Source organism: Neofelis nebulosa, chromosome 17 (genome assembly GCF_028018385.1).
Source record: "Neofelis nebulosa isolate mNeoNeb1 chromosome 17, mNeoNeb1.pri, whole genome shotgun sequence".
Taxonomy (NCBI): domain Eukaryota; kingdom Metazoa; phylum Chordata; class Mammalia; order Carnivora; family Felidae; genus Neofelis; species Neofelis nebulosa.
The window spans coordinates 17929538-17943881 of NC_080798.1; the positions used below are offsets into that span (position 1 = coordinate 17929538).

The following is a 14344-nucleotide window of genomic DNA, read 5'->3' on the forward strand; positions in this document are numbered from 1 at the left end:
TAAACGAAAATGTAATGGAGTGGGGGTGGCACTGGCAGATGGGTGGAGAAGAGGACTCTATGGAGACAATGTTCGAGCAGAGACCTGGATGAGAAGGACCTGGCCTGGAAGGCATACGGACTGGATGTTCCAGGGAGCAGCACACCCCCTGCAAGTGCCCAACATCAAGGGTGTCAACTGGAGGAGGGCAGTGTTGCTATGGTAAAAACTGAAGCAGGGAAGGGAGTATGTGTGGGGGATGCAATTTTAGATAGAGCGGAGAAGGTCTCACTGAAAAGGCGCCAAGAAGTAAAATCCTAAACTAGGGGAGAGAGGAAACCAAGCATCTGGGGGAGGAGCATTCTGGGCAGAAGGAACGGCCAGTGCAAAGGTCCTGGGCTGAGAAGGAGCAAGGAAGTCAGCGTGGTGGGCAGTGAATGTGGGGGAGAGTGAGAGGAGGAGAGGGTGGAGAGATGATAGTGGAAAGTCCACCTAGGGCCTTGTGAGCTGTGGTTGAGAACGCTAGCTTTTATCTAGAGCGAGGTGCAGCAAGCAGATGTCTCTGAATGGAGGAGGGCCCTGATGTGATATGTTAGGTCCCTGTGGCTGCATTATAGGGAGCAAGTTGTGGGGTAAGGGAGGAGCAGGGAGAACACAGTCCAGGTGGGAGAGGATGAAGGACAGACCAGGATGAGGGCCGGGGTGGGGGGTGAGGGATGAAACTACCCCTGCCCATTAGAAGGATGAAGGGTGGGAGGCAAAGTAGCCCAGTCCTCTTTGGGCTGGAGTGGTAGGCACTGCCAGCTCTGGTCACCAGGCAAGAGTGACAGCCAAACCAGGGTGATGGAGCCAGGAAGGCTTGGACTCTGAGGTGGCTCCAGGAGGTCTTCCCCCAAGGGGAGGTACAGGTTCCGAGAGGGTTGGAGGGGTTCATTGGCAGATCTGGCCCCTACACACTGCTACAGCCATATGTAGCATGGTGATGAAGAGCCCGGACTCTCCAGCCAGGCCGTCTGGTTTCCAGCAGGCTGTCTGGTTTCTTAGCTCCAGCATCTGCTTGCTGTGTGCCCTTGGGCAAGTAGCTGAACCTCTCTAAACCTGGTAAGTGCTCTCTGAGCACTCAGTGATGATAACCACGGTAACTAATGACCCTCGATGATGAAAGGAGTCTACAAAATCATCCCTCTGACACACCCCTTGTATGCGGTGACCATGGAGAAGGGTCAGGTCTGAGATCTCAGAGAGAGGAAAACACTCATAACCACCACCACACTGAGACCCCTGCCCTAACTGGCCTGGTTTGTGGGCCTGCGGGAAGGAAGGCTCTGTCCCAGGGGGACGGACAAAAAACTGCCCGCTTTCCCATCCCTCTCCTTCTTGCCCTTGTCTCTGCTTCATCTCTTTCTGTTTTGATGTCTCACATCCTTTTTCGTGGCCATCTCTTCTTTTCTCTCACCATCCTCCGTGTCTATCCTCTTCACGACGACGCTGCTTCAAGCCCTTTCATCAAAGCCTGGAGCCTCCCAGTATCTCCGCCCCCGCGCCTGGTTGGGGGTATCACTGCGCATGCGCATCAGCGCCCCTCCTTCTCCACCCCCATCCCCTGTCGGCGTCTGGGCCTCGTCCCCTTCTGTCTCCCTCTCCTCCCCCATCACTTCCCCCAACACTGACACCCCATTACTCCAGTCTCCCCAGTCTCAGCTTTGGTCCCCAGCCCCATCAGTCCGAGGTAAGATGGGTAGAGGGAGGCCCGCGGAGAAGGGGAGGGGCGAAGCATCCTGCATCCCGAGATAAACAAACCCGGGGAGGGGGCGGCCTAGACTGAGGGGCCTGACGCGGGAGGAGAAGAATGGGGGGCTGAACCTGGGGAAGAGGGGGGAAGTGGTAGGCGCTGGGCCCGCATACCAGGGTCCTCTGACGGCTGATGGTCGTCGCTATGATTGCCCAAAATCCAGAGCTGGGGGTGTGGGAGTCACTTGGGGGCCTTGGAGCTTCTGGGGGCTCAGACCCTAAACCCTGTTGGGGGCTCTCTGTGACTGGCCTCTGTCTCCAGGATTGGCCTGAAAACCGCCCCCAAATCTGCACCCGCCCCCCGGAGGGCCACTGAAGACCATGACTAAGACAGATCCCGCTCCCATGGCCCCCCCACCACGCGGGGAGGAAGAAGAAGAGGAGGAAGAGGATGAGCTGGTCCCTGAGGCCCCCAGCCCCACCCAGGAGCGCCGGCAGAAGCCTGTTGTGCACCCCTCGGCACCTGCCCCCCTCCCCAAGGACTACGGTAACCATCCTCCCCACCCTGCAATTTTGTTTGGAGCCATGGGTGGCCAGAGAGGTTGGGCTGAGCTCTGCTGGTGGTGATGGTGGGGAGATTCTGGGTGATTTGAAAGTGGTCTGGGTGAGTGGTGGCCATTGCATCCCCCTTTGGTTAATTTATTCATTCACCCGTTGGAGAACGAAATTGGAATAATCCTAATCTTTGATTCATGACACATCATTCAATCATTTAGTCATTCAACAAACATTTACTGAAAGTCTGTGGTGGACCTGGCTCTATGCTAGGAGCTGGGGCAAAGCATGGAGCCAGACAGACCCAGTTGTTGCCCTGAGAGAATTTACAGGCCTCAATGACAACCACACAGATAAGTATAAAGTAATATAAATATATAATTATAAGACATGATGAGAATTGTGTTTGCCAAGAATGGGATGCTGCAAGAGCTTTTTAAGACATGGTTTCTATGAGGGGTAACATTTGAGGGAGACCCAAGGATGAGTTGGGGTTTAACAAGGGAAAGGGGCAAGGGAAGGGAGTACCCAGAGAGATAACTGCAGGAGTAAAGGCTCCAAGGTAGGAAGGTGTGGAGCTGAGAGGGTATTTTCTTGGAGAAACTGAAAGTGTCTAATCATTCACCAAGCATATTTATCCATTGCTACTAGTCTGTGATAAGATTTATGTTGGGTGATCTCTATCATCTTCTATTAATGGTGAGTGACCCAGGCATCATCCCTGCTCTCAGAAGGGAACAAATAGATCAATCAGATACATTCAGATGGAGTGAGTGCTATGAAAGAAATAAAAGTTGGACATATAAAAGGGGGGGGGCAGGGGGCAGCACCTTGAGACGGAGTGGTCACAGTGGCTCTTTCTGACAAGGTAGCATTTAGGCTGAGACCCAGAGGATGAGAAGGAATCAGCCATAGGAGAGCTGGAGAAAGATAGTTCCGGGCTATCTTTTGCAAGTGCAAAAGCCCTGGGCCAGGAACGAAAGGCAATCTTGGAGCTGTAGTAAGGGAGTGATGGGAGTCAAGGTGAGGGTTTGGCAATGACTAGATCTGGGGGGGCCTTAGCGTCCACTGCGAGGACTTTGGATAAGTGTGATGAGGAGAGAGCAGTTGGTAGGGAGGTATTTAAAAGCAGAGGAGTGGCAGATCTGATTTATATTTTTAAAAGCTCCCTCTGGCTGCTGGGTAGAGAGGGTGGAGGAGGCTTTTGGAAGATGTTGTCTGGGAATCCCCAGCAGCTGTAAGTTCAAAAACTAGGCACCATGTTCAAAGAGTGGGCATCACTAGGATAGGGTAGAAGGGATGGCATCTGTGGTCATGTCACCCACTAGAGGTGGGTCAGAGAGGCTACAAGTTGACTTCAGTCTGATAGAAAAATACGAACATTATCTGGGTGTCCCAGGTGACGAATCCACCCCAGGGAACTGGAAAATCTCCTTTGGAAATGTGTCTAGACGTGGCTGGGCCTGTACCCTGGTGGAAGTCAGAGAGTGTAGGCTGCTCCCTGCCTGACCCTCACCTCCCTCAGAATCTTGCTTCTACAACGAGGAGGGTTTGACCACCGAACATGAAGGAATCTGGAAATGTGGTCTAGGACAGAGAGGGGGCTATGATGGACTCTGAGAAGAACTTGTCTATTTGTGTATCAAAGTTGTACAATTGATTCCGCAGAGATTGATTGATCACCTACTGCATGCCAGCTGCTGTGCCGGGCCTTGGGGAGAAGGGAGTGAACAAGGCAGCACAGAAACACAGTGCTTACATCCTAGCGAGGGAGACAAGTGAGACATGAAAAGAGGGAAGGAGAAAGGGAAGGAAAAAGGAATAAACAAGTTAATGTTAAGCAGTGGTAGGTGCCGTGATTACAGCAATAAAAAAGGTCAGGAGATGGAGAAGGGCAGAGGTGCTGATGTATACAGAGTGGTCTGGGGAGGCCTCCCTGAAGAAGTGACATCTGAGTAAAACCTGCAACACCTTGAGAAGGCTTGAGGGAAGACTGTCCCGGGCAAGGAAAATGCCGAGCGCAAAGTGCCTGAGAGGAATTTGCCTGGCGTGTTGGAAGGACAGAAGGAGCCAGTGTGGCTGGGTGGAATGAGTGAGGGCGAGAGGGCAGAGAACACACTGGCCTCCGGTTTGTGCAGGGCCCGTGGGCTGTGGAGAGAATAGTGGTCGGTGCTTTGAGTGTGGTGGGAGCCAGGGCAGGGTCTGAGCCAAGGGGGGCTGTGCGTGCCGGGACTGTGGTTTAAAGAGGAACACAAAGGCTGATTCCTGGAGATGCTGTCTCTGTGGGTGTGTATCATCTGGATACACATCCAGAGCTATGAATCGTTTGGGTATTCATTTACTCACTCAGTATGCACTGAGTTCCTGCCCTGCACCAGGCCCTGTGCTGGGTGTTGGCAATACAACAGAAAGCAACAGACGTCACGGCCTAATAGGGGGAGATGGAAGTTCCTCTGGGCACCACCCTGGCTGGCCACAGGTTGGATCCTGCCCATGGGTACGTTTTATGTGTTCTACACAGTATTTGAAAAATTGGGGGAGATTTTTCTGAAAAGCCAGCTTTTCTGGCTTTTTGTTTTTACTTGAGATTTAGCCAAACTGTGCCCATACTCGGCCAGGGCAACGGTGGGCTAGAGCAGTGGCAGCCTCCCTCCTCCCAGGGGCATGCAGACTCAAGGTACTGCACTCCCTCCACACTCATTTCCAGGGGTGCAGTTTGCTGCTCTGTGGGATTGCCAGATCTTCCAACTTTTCAAGACACATGGGGCATGCAGAGTTTTCTGTGAACCCTCCTGATTTTGAAACCTTATGCTGGCCAACAGAAAATGCATGTAGCCCATGCACCGTGTGGTTTGAGACCATGCATTAGAGGGTATTAAAGGCAAAGGCCTAGAGCTCCCCTGCCTCAGGATGGAAAGAGGGGATCAGCTTGCCTGGGGTGACTTTGAACTTCTCACTGCCCTAGCCTTCACGTTCTTCGACCCCAATGACCCGGCGTGCCAGGAGATTCTTTTTGACCCGCAGACCACCATCCCTGAGCTGTTCGCCATCGTGCGCCAGTGGGTGCCCCAAGTCCAGCACAAGATTGATGTCATCGGTAATGAGGTAAGATACTTGGGAAGCCAGGGAGGGAGAGGATGGGGTCCCTCATGTATTTGGGTAAACCTCCCTGATTCCGTCCCAGATTCTGCGTCGAGGCTGCCATGTGAATGACCGTGATGGGCTGACCGACATGACACTGCTCCACTATGCGTGCAAGGCTGGAGCCCATGGAGTCGGTAAGGTCCAAACCCCCAAGCCACCAGCCCCCAAACCTAGGCGCCCAGACATGACACCCTCAGAACCACCCAGAATCCTGGCCTTCAGACCCCCCCACCGTGAACCCGCAGCCTAAGATCCCAAAGCACAGTCCCTGAGGCCTAGGGCCTTCCCCATGCCCTGGGCCCAGGCTTTGGAGGAGGGGACGCAAGCTGACCTGGGCTGTCGTGCAGGGGACCCTGCGGCGGCTGTGCGCCTTTCACAGCAGCTGCTGGCGCTGGGTGCGGACGTAACACTGCGCAGCCGCTGGACCAACATGAACGCGCTTCACTACGCTGCCTACTTCGACGTTCCCGACCTTGTGCGCGTGCTGCTGAAGGGCGCCAGGCCGAGAGGTGAGCGGGAGGGTCGGGGCTTGGAGGGAATGGGACGCAGGATAAGATGGGGGCTGGAAGCAGGAGGAGGGTGCCTCTGTTGTGTGCTGGGGGCCGGGAGAAGATGTGCTGGGAGATGGCGAGACATGAAGTAAAGAAGGCAGGGCAGCTGAGTGATGGGGCAGAACTGAGGTCTGGCCTGGGAAGGGAGAAGGGACCGGTATCCGAGACGATGGTGGTAGGGTGGAGGTAGGAGGTGTGAGAGACAGGGTCCAGATATCCATGACCCATCCATCCCCGGGGCTGGACAGGACCCTTCTGGAGGGGCTGGGCTCTGCAACACGAGTCTGTGGGAGGCACTCGGGTCTGCGGGGTTAAGAGATGGACTTGAGCTGGGGGACTCTAAGGTGGCAAGGTGGCCTACGGGGGACGGGGTGCCAAGTCCACTCACCCGGAACCCTCCTCTCTCCCACACCCCAGTGGTGAACTCCACGTGCAGTGACTTCAACCACGGCTCAGCCCTGCACATCGCTGCCTCCAACCTGTGCCTGGGCGCAGCCAAATGTTTGCTGGAGCATGGTGCCAACCCGGCGCTGCGGGTACTACATCCCTGTCCCAGCCCCCATTCTCTTCCTTCTCCTTCCTTCCCCACCCCCTTTCCCAGCCAGCGGAGGAGAGGGAGGCCAGAACTGCTTGCGTTTCTAGAAGTTCATTACAAAAATCATCTACTATACATTCAACAAATGAAATGATAGCTGGTGTTTACTTAGTGTTCATGATATGTCAGGTGAACTCTCAGTCTCAGTTGAGTCTCAGTTGAGACTCTCTGTGAATGAGAAGGTTGGGTCCCCCCATAAGCCCTCAGTATGATCTTTGATCTCCAAAGCATCCATTTCCAACACCAGTTACTCTGCATTATTCCAGGCTCAGATATCCTGGGGAAACATGGCCTGTGTTCCTGAAGCCCTGCCTCTCCTCATTCCCCATTGGCCCAGTTGGACACCTGACCCAGTACCACAGGAGACCATTTTCATCCCTCACATGGTCTCATTCCAGGCTTGGGATCTTTGGGAACATGGCCTCCCTGAGAGCATGACCTACAGACTGAAGTGTGACCTTCATTCCCTGTTGGCTCCACCCCTAGTTCCACCCTCAATTATTTGAAATCCTGAGCCTGAGGTTGAGGGTGGACTTCCCTGGGGACGTGGTCTACAACTTAATGCCTCACCCCTTCTTATTCCCATGATGGCCTAAGGGATGGCCTGGATCTGCCTTTGCTTTACATGGACTAGGGGTCTCTGGGAGCTTGGGCTCGGTGGAGGTACAGCCTATGCCACTGAATTCTCACTTCCTTTTTTCCCATTGGCCCCCAGAACCGAAAGGGACAGGTGCCAGCAGAGGTGGTCCCAGACCCCATGGACATGTCCCTGGACAAGGCAGAGGCAGCGCTGGTGGCCAAGGAGCTGCGAACACTGCTGGAGGAGGCTGTGCCACTCTCCTGTGCCCTCCCCAAGGTCACACTACCCAACTATGACAACGTCCCAGGCAATCTCATGCTCAGTGCATTGGGCCTGCGTCTGGGAGACCGCGTGCTGCTGGATGGCCAGAAGGTCAGGGCCTGGGGAAAGGTGTGGAGAGCAGGAGTCAGCCCTCGTGCCTCAGAGATGGGTCTTTGGACAGAGTGTAGACCCTCCCCTTTGTCCACCCCTCCACCCCCTCCACCCCCATCATTCCTACAGTATTTATTTCATATAACAGTCATTCTGTGAGTGCTTCCTTTTGCCCCAAGGCTGAGCTCTCAGTCCAGGGAGGGAAGACAGATCTATCAGTTGACAGTGACAGCCCAGAATAGTCGTGGCGGTCATGAGGTAGCACAAACAGAGTGATCAGTGCAGCTCTGCACCTGTGAGTTACCCTGGGCCTTGTGATCCCCAGTCAAGGCCCACCTCTGCTCTCAGAGGCGTCAGCACTTTGGGAAAAAAGGACAGGTCAGAACAATCAGGGGTATTGTGGGATGGAGGCACCCGCTTCAAGATAAGGAGGAATGAGCCAGGAGAAGAAAAGGAGAAGGGATCCCGCATAGAGGGAGCAGGTATAAAGGCCCAAAGGGCAGAGAGAATCTTCATTTATCCAGGTATTCCAACTTTGACTTATTTATTTATCTGGTGTCCCTCAGTCTCTATGCGGACCCAGCCTCTCCTTGGGAATAAAGGGCTGTGTGTGAGCCCACACCCACTCTTATGGAGCTTCTTTTCTAATGAGAGACAGCCAATAAAATAAATCCACAGTTAAGATAATTTCTGGTAGCAACAGAGGCTTTGAAAACCATTAAATGCTTGGATTTAGGGGAGCCTGGCTGGCTCAGTCAGTAGAGCATATGACTCTTGATCTTGGGGTCATGAGTTTGAGCGTCACATGGGACTCTGTGATGACTTAAAAAAAATTTTTTTAACTTAAAAATGTTTGGATTTAGTAAATTTCCCCTGGCTGAAGGCGAATGCAGTTTTAGCTGCTGGGGTGTTCCAAAGGCTTCTCTCAGGAGCTGATATCTGAGCTGAGAGAGGAGGGAGCTCACACACAATATGGAGACAGAGGAGACAGCAGGTTCAAAGGCCAAGAGGAGGGAAGGGGTAATATAACCAGAGGACGAAGGGGAGAGGTCATAGGGGGCTGGATCATACCAGACATGTAGGCCACCGGAAGGAATTTGAATCTAGTTTCTTACACAGTGAGAAACTGTAAAAGTCACATTGCGTTTCCTAATCAAGAGTTTGGCATGCATCAGCCCTGCCTGTAAAGCTTTCTGTGCATGATCTTGTCAAATCCATGTGACAATTCTGAAAGCAGAATGGGTTGACTCTTCCCATTATAGAACCCAGAAGACTGTAGGAGGCTCAGAGAGGTGAAACCTTTGGTTTGAAGATAAGAACAATAATGACAATCTGCCTCTGAGAGAAGCAGTATAGTACAGTGGTTAGAAGCTCAGGCAAACCTCAACTTTCCTGCTTTCCAGCTGGGGGACCTGCGGCCACTGATCCCACCTCTCTGGGTATCAGTTTCTTCATGTGTAAAATGGAGCTAGTAACAGTACCCACCTCGGGTTGTATGAGGATTAAACTAATTAAAATCCGTAAAGCCCTTAGAAGAAGTCTTGGTGCATTCCAAGTGCTGTCTGTGTGCCAGGCACTATTCTGACCCCCACACCAATCCTCCAAAATAGGCACTATTAATCCACCCATTTTATAGGCAAGGAACCAGAACTTTGAGAGTGAAGCAGCCTCACACGATGATAATAGCCACGAGGGCTCACCACAACTAAACAAATCTACATACATTACAGATGTTTCAACCAGACAGCCAGGCTCTAAGGTGCATTATTCTCTCCATTTTGCAGACGAAACTAAGGGCTAGGAGGTCATTTGACCAAAGTTACAAGACAGTAATAGTCAACACTCGCTGATCCCTCACTCAGCACCAGGCCCTGTTCTGAGGCTATAACAGCCCTGTCCAGTAGACCTTTCTGTGATGATGGAAATATTGTGTCTGTATTGTCTAGTAAAGTAGCCATAAGCCACATGTGGCTACTAGCCCTTGAAATGTGGCTAGTGCAACCAGGAAAACTAAATTTAATTTTAATTTCAGTTAATTTAAATTGTTGTATGTGGCTAATGGCTGTTTATTGCATTGGACAGGGAAGCTCTATAACCATTCTATAAGGTAGGTGTGATTTCTGTTCCCATGTCATAGATGAGGACACTGAGGCACAGTGATGTTAAGTCATATAGCCAATAAATGGTAATGTCCAAACAGATTTGAGCTTAGGGCTCCCTCATCCACTCACCAGGGATGTGCCAGGGATCTGTCATGGCCCCCCAAGGACCACCCCCGCCAAACCATATCCTCCCTTGTTTCCTCAGACGGGCACACTTCGGTTCTGCGGCACCACGGAGTTCGCCAGTGGCCAGTGGGTGGGCGTGGAGCTGGATGAACCCGAGGGCAAGAATGATGGCAGTGTTGGGGGTGTCCGGTACTTCATCTGCCCTCCCAAGCAGGGTCAGTCCCACCTGGGGCTCAAACGGGGTGGTGGTGGGGTCCACTCAGTAGTTCTGATGCTGCTGACTGGGTAATGGGGGTAGGGAGATGATGACTGGGCAGAGGGCAGAGGCTTGGACAGCTCCCAGCCCACGTTCTGTCCCCGCAGGTCTCTTTGCCTCTGTGTCCAAGATCTCCAAAGTAGTGGATGCACCCCCCTCATCAGTCACCTCCACACCTCGGACTCCTCGGATGGACTTTTCCCGTGTCACTGGGAAAGGCCGCAGGGAACATAAAGGTCAGAGGGGAGCCTTCCGGGTAGGAGGAGAGCCAATTTGAGAATATTCTGTGGGTAGCCCAGCTTCAGTGACTCAGTTTATCCTCAGGCCCAAACTCCTGTTTTAGAAGACAATCTCTTGAGTTCTTCACTTCTATGACTCTGTTTCTCCTTTGACTTGGTACTGCCCACCCACCCCCAGTTCCTGAAAAGATCTGGGGGTTCTCTGCTTTCTATGACTTAGTTTCCCCTCAGGCCCAAGGGTTTTTCCCCAGTTTTAGGGAAGAATCTGTGGGGTTCCTGGATTTAGTGACTTGATTTATCTTCACACCCAACCCTTTCCTTCATTTTATTTATTTATTTTTAAATGTTTATTTATTTTGAGAGAGAGAGAGAGAGACCGTGCACATGTACATGCAGGTGAGGGGCAGAGAGAAGGGGGGGGAGAAAGAATCCTAAGCAGGCTCCATGAAGAGCCCGATGCAGAGCTTGATCTCATGACCCTGTGATCATGACCTGAGCCAAAATCAAGAGTCAGACGCTTAACCGACTGAACCACCAAGGTGCCCCTACTTCCTTCACCTTAAAAGGATAATTTCTGGGCTCCTTACTTTTGTGACTCAGTTTTTCTTTTGACCCAAATAACTTCAGCTTTGAGAAAGGATTTGGGGGTTCTCCAGGTTCTTGACCCTCATGCCTACCCCCCACCCCCAGTTTTCTTACAGTTGAGATTGTTTCCTTTCAAGCCTAAAGCCCCCCAGTTCTTGGGAAGGCTCTAGAGTTCCTGACAGGAGCCAGGACAGAGTTTCTACCTTGGGTCTTTTTGGGTGGCATGGGGTCCCCAGGGCTGGCATCTGGGGGCCCCACTCCCTCCCCATGTACCCTTTACCCCAGGCAAGAAGAAGCCCCCATCATCCCCATCTCTGGGGAGCCTGCAGCAGCGAGAGGGAGCCAAGGCTGAGGTTGGAGACCAAGTCCTTGTTGCTGGCCAGAAGCAAGGAATTGTGCGCTTCTATGGGAAGACAGACTTTGCCCCAGGTGAGGACAGAGATCTGGGGGGTAGGGTGGGGGCAGGCAGGCAGGGCCTTGAGGCATCCTGACACCTTACTGCTGCAGGTTACTGGTATGGCATTGAGCTAGACCAGCCCACTGGAAAGCATGATGGCTCTGTCTTCGGTGTCCGGTACTTTACCTGTCCCCCGCGGCATGGAGTCTTTGCACCGGCATCCCGAATTCAGAGGTGAGCCCAAACTCTAACCCAAACCCAGGGCACTTCCCAGAACCCTGATTCCCCTGTTAGATGTCTCTTCCTCTTGTACCAGCAGGACAGTGTGGATACCCACCTCCACACCATAGCTCTTTCTGCATAGGCCCCATGGGTTCAGCTCCTCTTGTGACTCTGACTTCTCCTACTCCTCTTATGTCTCCCCAGGATTGGTGGATCCACTGACCCCCCTGGGGACAATGTGGGAGCCAAAAAAGTGCATCAAGTGACAAGTGAGTTGGGGCTGGAGTGTAAGAGGTAGAGGAGGAGTGAAGGTTTGGGGATAGGAGGGTCATGGGTTTTCAGGTATATGCTGGTGGCAAAATCTCCAGTATTTCACAGGGGACATGGGGTCCAGGAAAATGATGAGACAGGATCCCAAAGAGGATAGGTGCTATGGGGTATGGGGATGTTAACAACAAGGCTCTGGGCAGGCACTGGGGACATGAGTAGGTATTAAGGGACCCAGAATATTATTGATAAGAGGTCCAGATGGGTATTGGAATGTGGGGTTGAGGTGGGTACTGGGGACATGGACAAGTATTAATGACAAAGAGTCTGGTTCGGTATTGAGGGTCTGTCATCCTGTCACCTGAGACCTTGCCCTCTCCTTCAGTGACACAGCCCAAACGCACTTTCACGACAGTCCGGACCCCAAAGGACATCGCATCAGAGAACTCCATCTCCAGGTGTGTAGCCAACCCTCGGCCCACCTCCTGTAGGATGTTCAGGGAGAGGTTGCACAAGACTGGTGGACACAGGGATCTGGACTTCTGGTTGGGGCTGGAAATAGAGGTTAGGAAAACTAGTGGCTAATCAGCCTACCCAGAAACAGTTTTTAGGGAGTGAGCTCCCACACTGAATTCTGGGGACTTTCACCCTTATGGGGCAGGTAGAGGAGGCAGAACACCTTCCACGGCACAGGAGTCTGAGAGGGCATAGCCAGACAAGTAGAGACAGAATCCAGAAAGGCCAAATCCAGATGTTCCCTGCATCAAGGCATGATGGATATGATTCTCCTTTCCAGGTTGCTCTTCTGCTGCTGGTTTCCCTGGATGCTGAGGGCAGAGATGCAGTCTTAGAGGCCTGGATACCTGACAGAGTCACAGAGTCCCCTCTAGCATCTCCTGACACAAGGAGCCCCTGAATCACCCTGAGATAGAGATTCCCAGTAACACATCCAGAATAGAGACCCCATTAGCCAGCCCTGGATCACTGAGGCCCCATTATTAACAGATTCCCTCATGATAACCCCCAAATACAGACCCCAAGGTACCCAGAAAGAGATTCCTTGAGTGTAGCACCTTCAGGCTAGTCCCTATCCCCAACCCCTCAGAGCAGACCCCCAATAACATATTTCCACATCACCTCAAATGATGGTGACCTCTACATAATGCTCCAGAGCAGAACATTCCTGAATCATTTATTACTGGATCAGAACCCTCCCCCATTAACAAAGACTCCTCCTCTGTCAAGTCCCCTTGAAATAAACATAGGTCATGCCTCCAGAGCAACAGAGTAACAGACCTACATTTAACATCAGTCCCCTCAAGATGTTGTGACCCCCCATGGTCACCCCAAAAGCTTACACTGCAATCAGAGACTCCCTACATTAACAAAGACCCCTGTTCTTACAAAAGAGACACACATTAACCAGTCCACTGTCACCCCCAATTTACAGACACCAAAACAGTCCTGGAAGTGCTAATTACAGGACCCCTAAGTCTTCCTACCCTCTGCGCCCTCAAGAAACCCCCAGTGCCTTGTATGAAGCCCACCCCACATGGCCCACAGCCCCTGTGCTGGTCAGGCTCCCAGAAAATTCTCTATTTTTTAAGTAACGACTTCCCCCTTTGGGGGACCCCAAAATTTAGAGGCCCCATTCTGTGACTCTCGGGATCCCAAACCCCAGAGTACAAGTCCCATACTCCCCTGTGTCCCCAAGTCCTACAGCCCCTAGAGGATCCCAAGGCCCTAACTACAAGGATCCTCGAATCATGGAATCCCCAAATCCCCAGGGAATCCCAAATTAAAAAATTCAATCCCAAGCCCCCAGGAAACCCCAATCACGGAGGTCCTTGTGCCTGGGATGGAGGAGACTGCAGTGAGGATATGCATCCCGGGCTCCCAGGGCACCTCAAGCCCACTTCATAGGCACCAGGAGACCCCAAACAGGAATTCTCATCCCTGGAAACTGGAGCACTTCAATGCCCTGAGTCGTTGGATCTCAAGACACCCAAATGCAAAGAGCCCCAGCCCCAAGGGAACCCCACATCCTAAAGCCTCCATCTCTAATACATGAAGGGCCCCAAGGCCTTGAGGGGATCCCAAATCCTGGAACCCCTATTTCAATCTATGTTCTGGTCACAGGTCCAAAACACCAAATCTGAGTCACTGGCCCCAAAGGACCTCACAGCACTCGAGCCAGACCAACGGTCTGAGGGAGAACCTGAAGGCCCAGGGGGTCCAGGGTGGACCCGGGGCCCTGACCACCAAGGACAGCTCACGACTGCCCCTTCACTGCATGTCCCTGAATTCAGCATGACCCCTGTCCCCTTCAATAAAGATGTTTCTATGGTTTCTCTGTGTACGGTCAGTATTTGGAAAGTTGTGGGCCTCCCTCCGTATTGCTGGGGAAGTACGAGGGAGGAAGTCGTTCCTTCAAACCATCCTCCCTGCAGCTGGGGTATGGAATGATTTAGCCTGCGGGAAGTCGTTGTGATAGTCTAGTCTTCCAGCGGGTTCCCCTCCCATCTGGCCCCATTCCAAGGGTACCCCTCCCATCTGGGCCCACTCCACTGTGTGGGCGGGTTGGGTTCTGGAATTCTGATTGGTCAGTACCAGATGAGGGCCCGTCTCCGAAGGATCCCCAGT

At 52.6% G+C, this 14344-nt stretch overlaps 1 protein-coding gene across 1 annotated transcript; it reads left to right on the forward strand.

The window, feature by feature from the left end:
* Window positions 1-1288: 1288 nt before the first annotated feature.
* Window positions 1289-14050, forward strand: CLIP3 (CAP-Gly domain containing linker protein 3). The gene is made up of 14 exons (XM_058708720.1): window positions 1289-1708; window positions 2033-2257; window positions 5231-5370; window positions 5450-5543; window positions 5757-5918; window positions 6378-6496; window positions 7271-7507; window positions 9815-9950; window positions 10099-10227; window positions 11101-11244; window positions 11323-11446; window positions 11639-11703; window positions 12087-12159; window positions 12498-14050. Exons 2-14 carry the CDS (start codon window positions 2092-2094, stop codon window positions 12550-12552), a joined length of 1644 nt encoding a protein of 547 aa, XP_058564703.1. The 5' UTR covers window positions 1289-1708; window positions 2033-2091; the 3' UTR covers window positions 12553-14050.
* The last annotated feature ends 294 nt before the right edge of the window (window positions 14051-14344 follow it).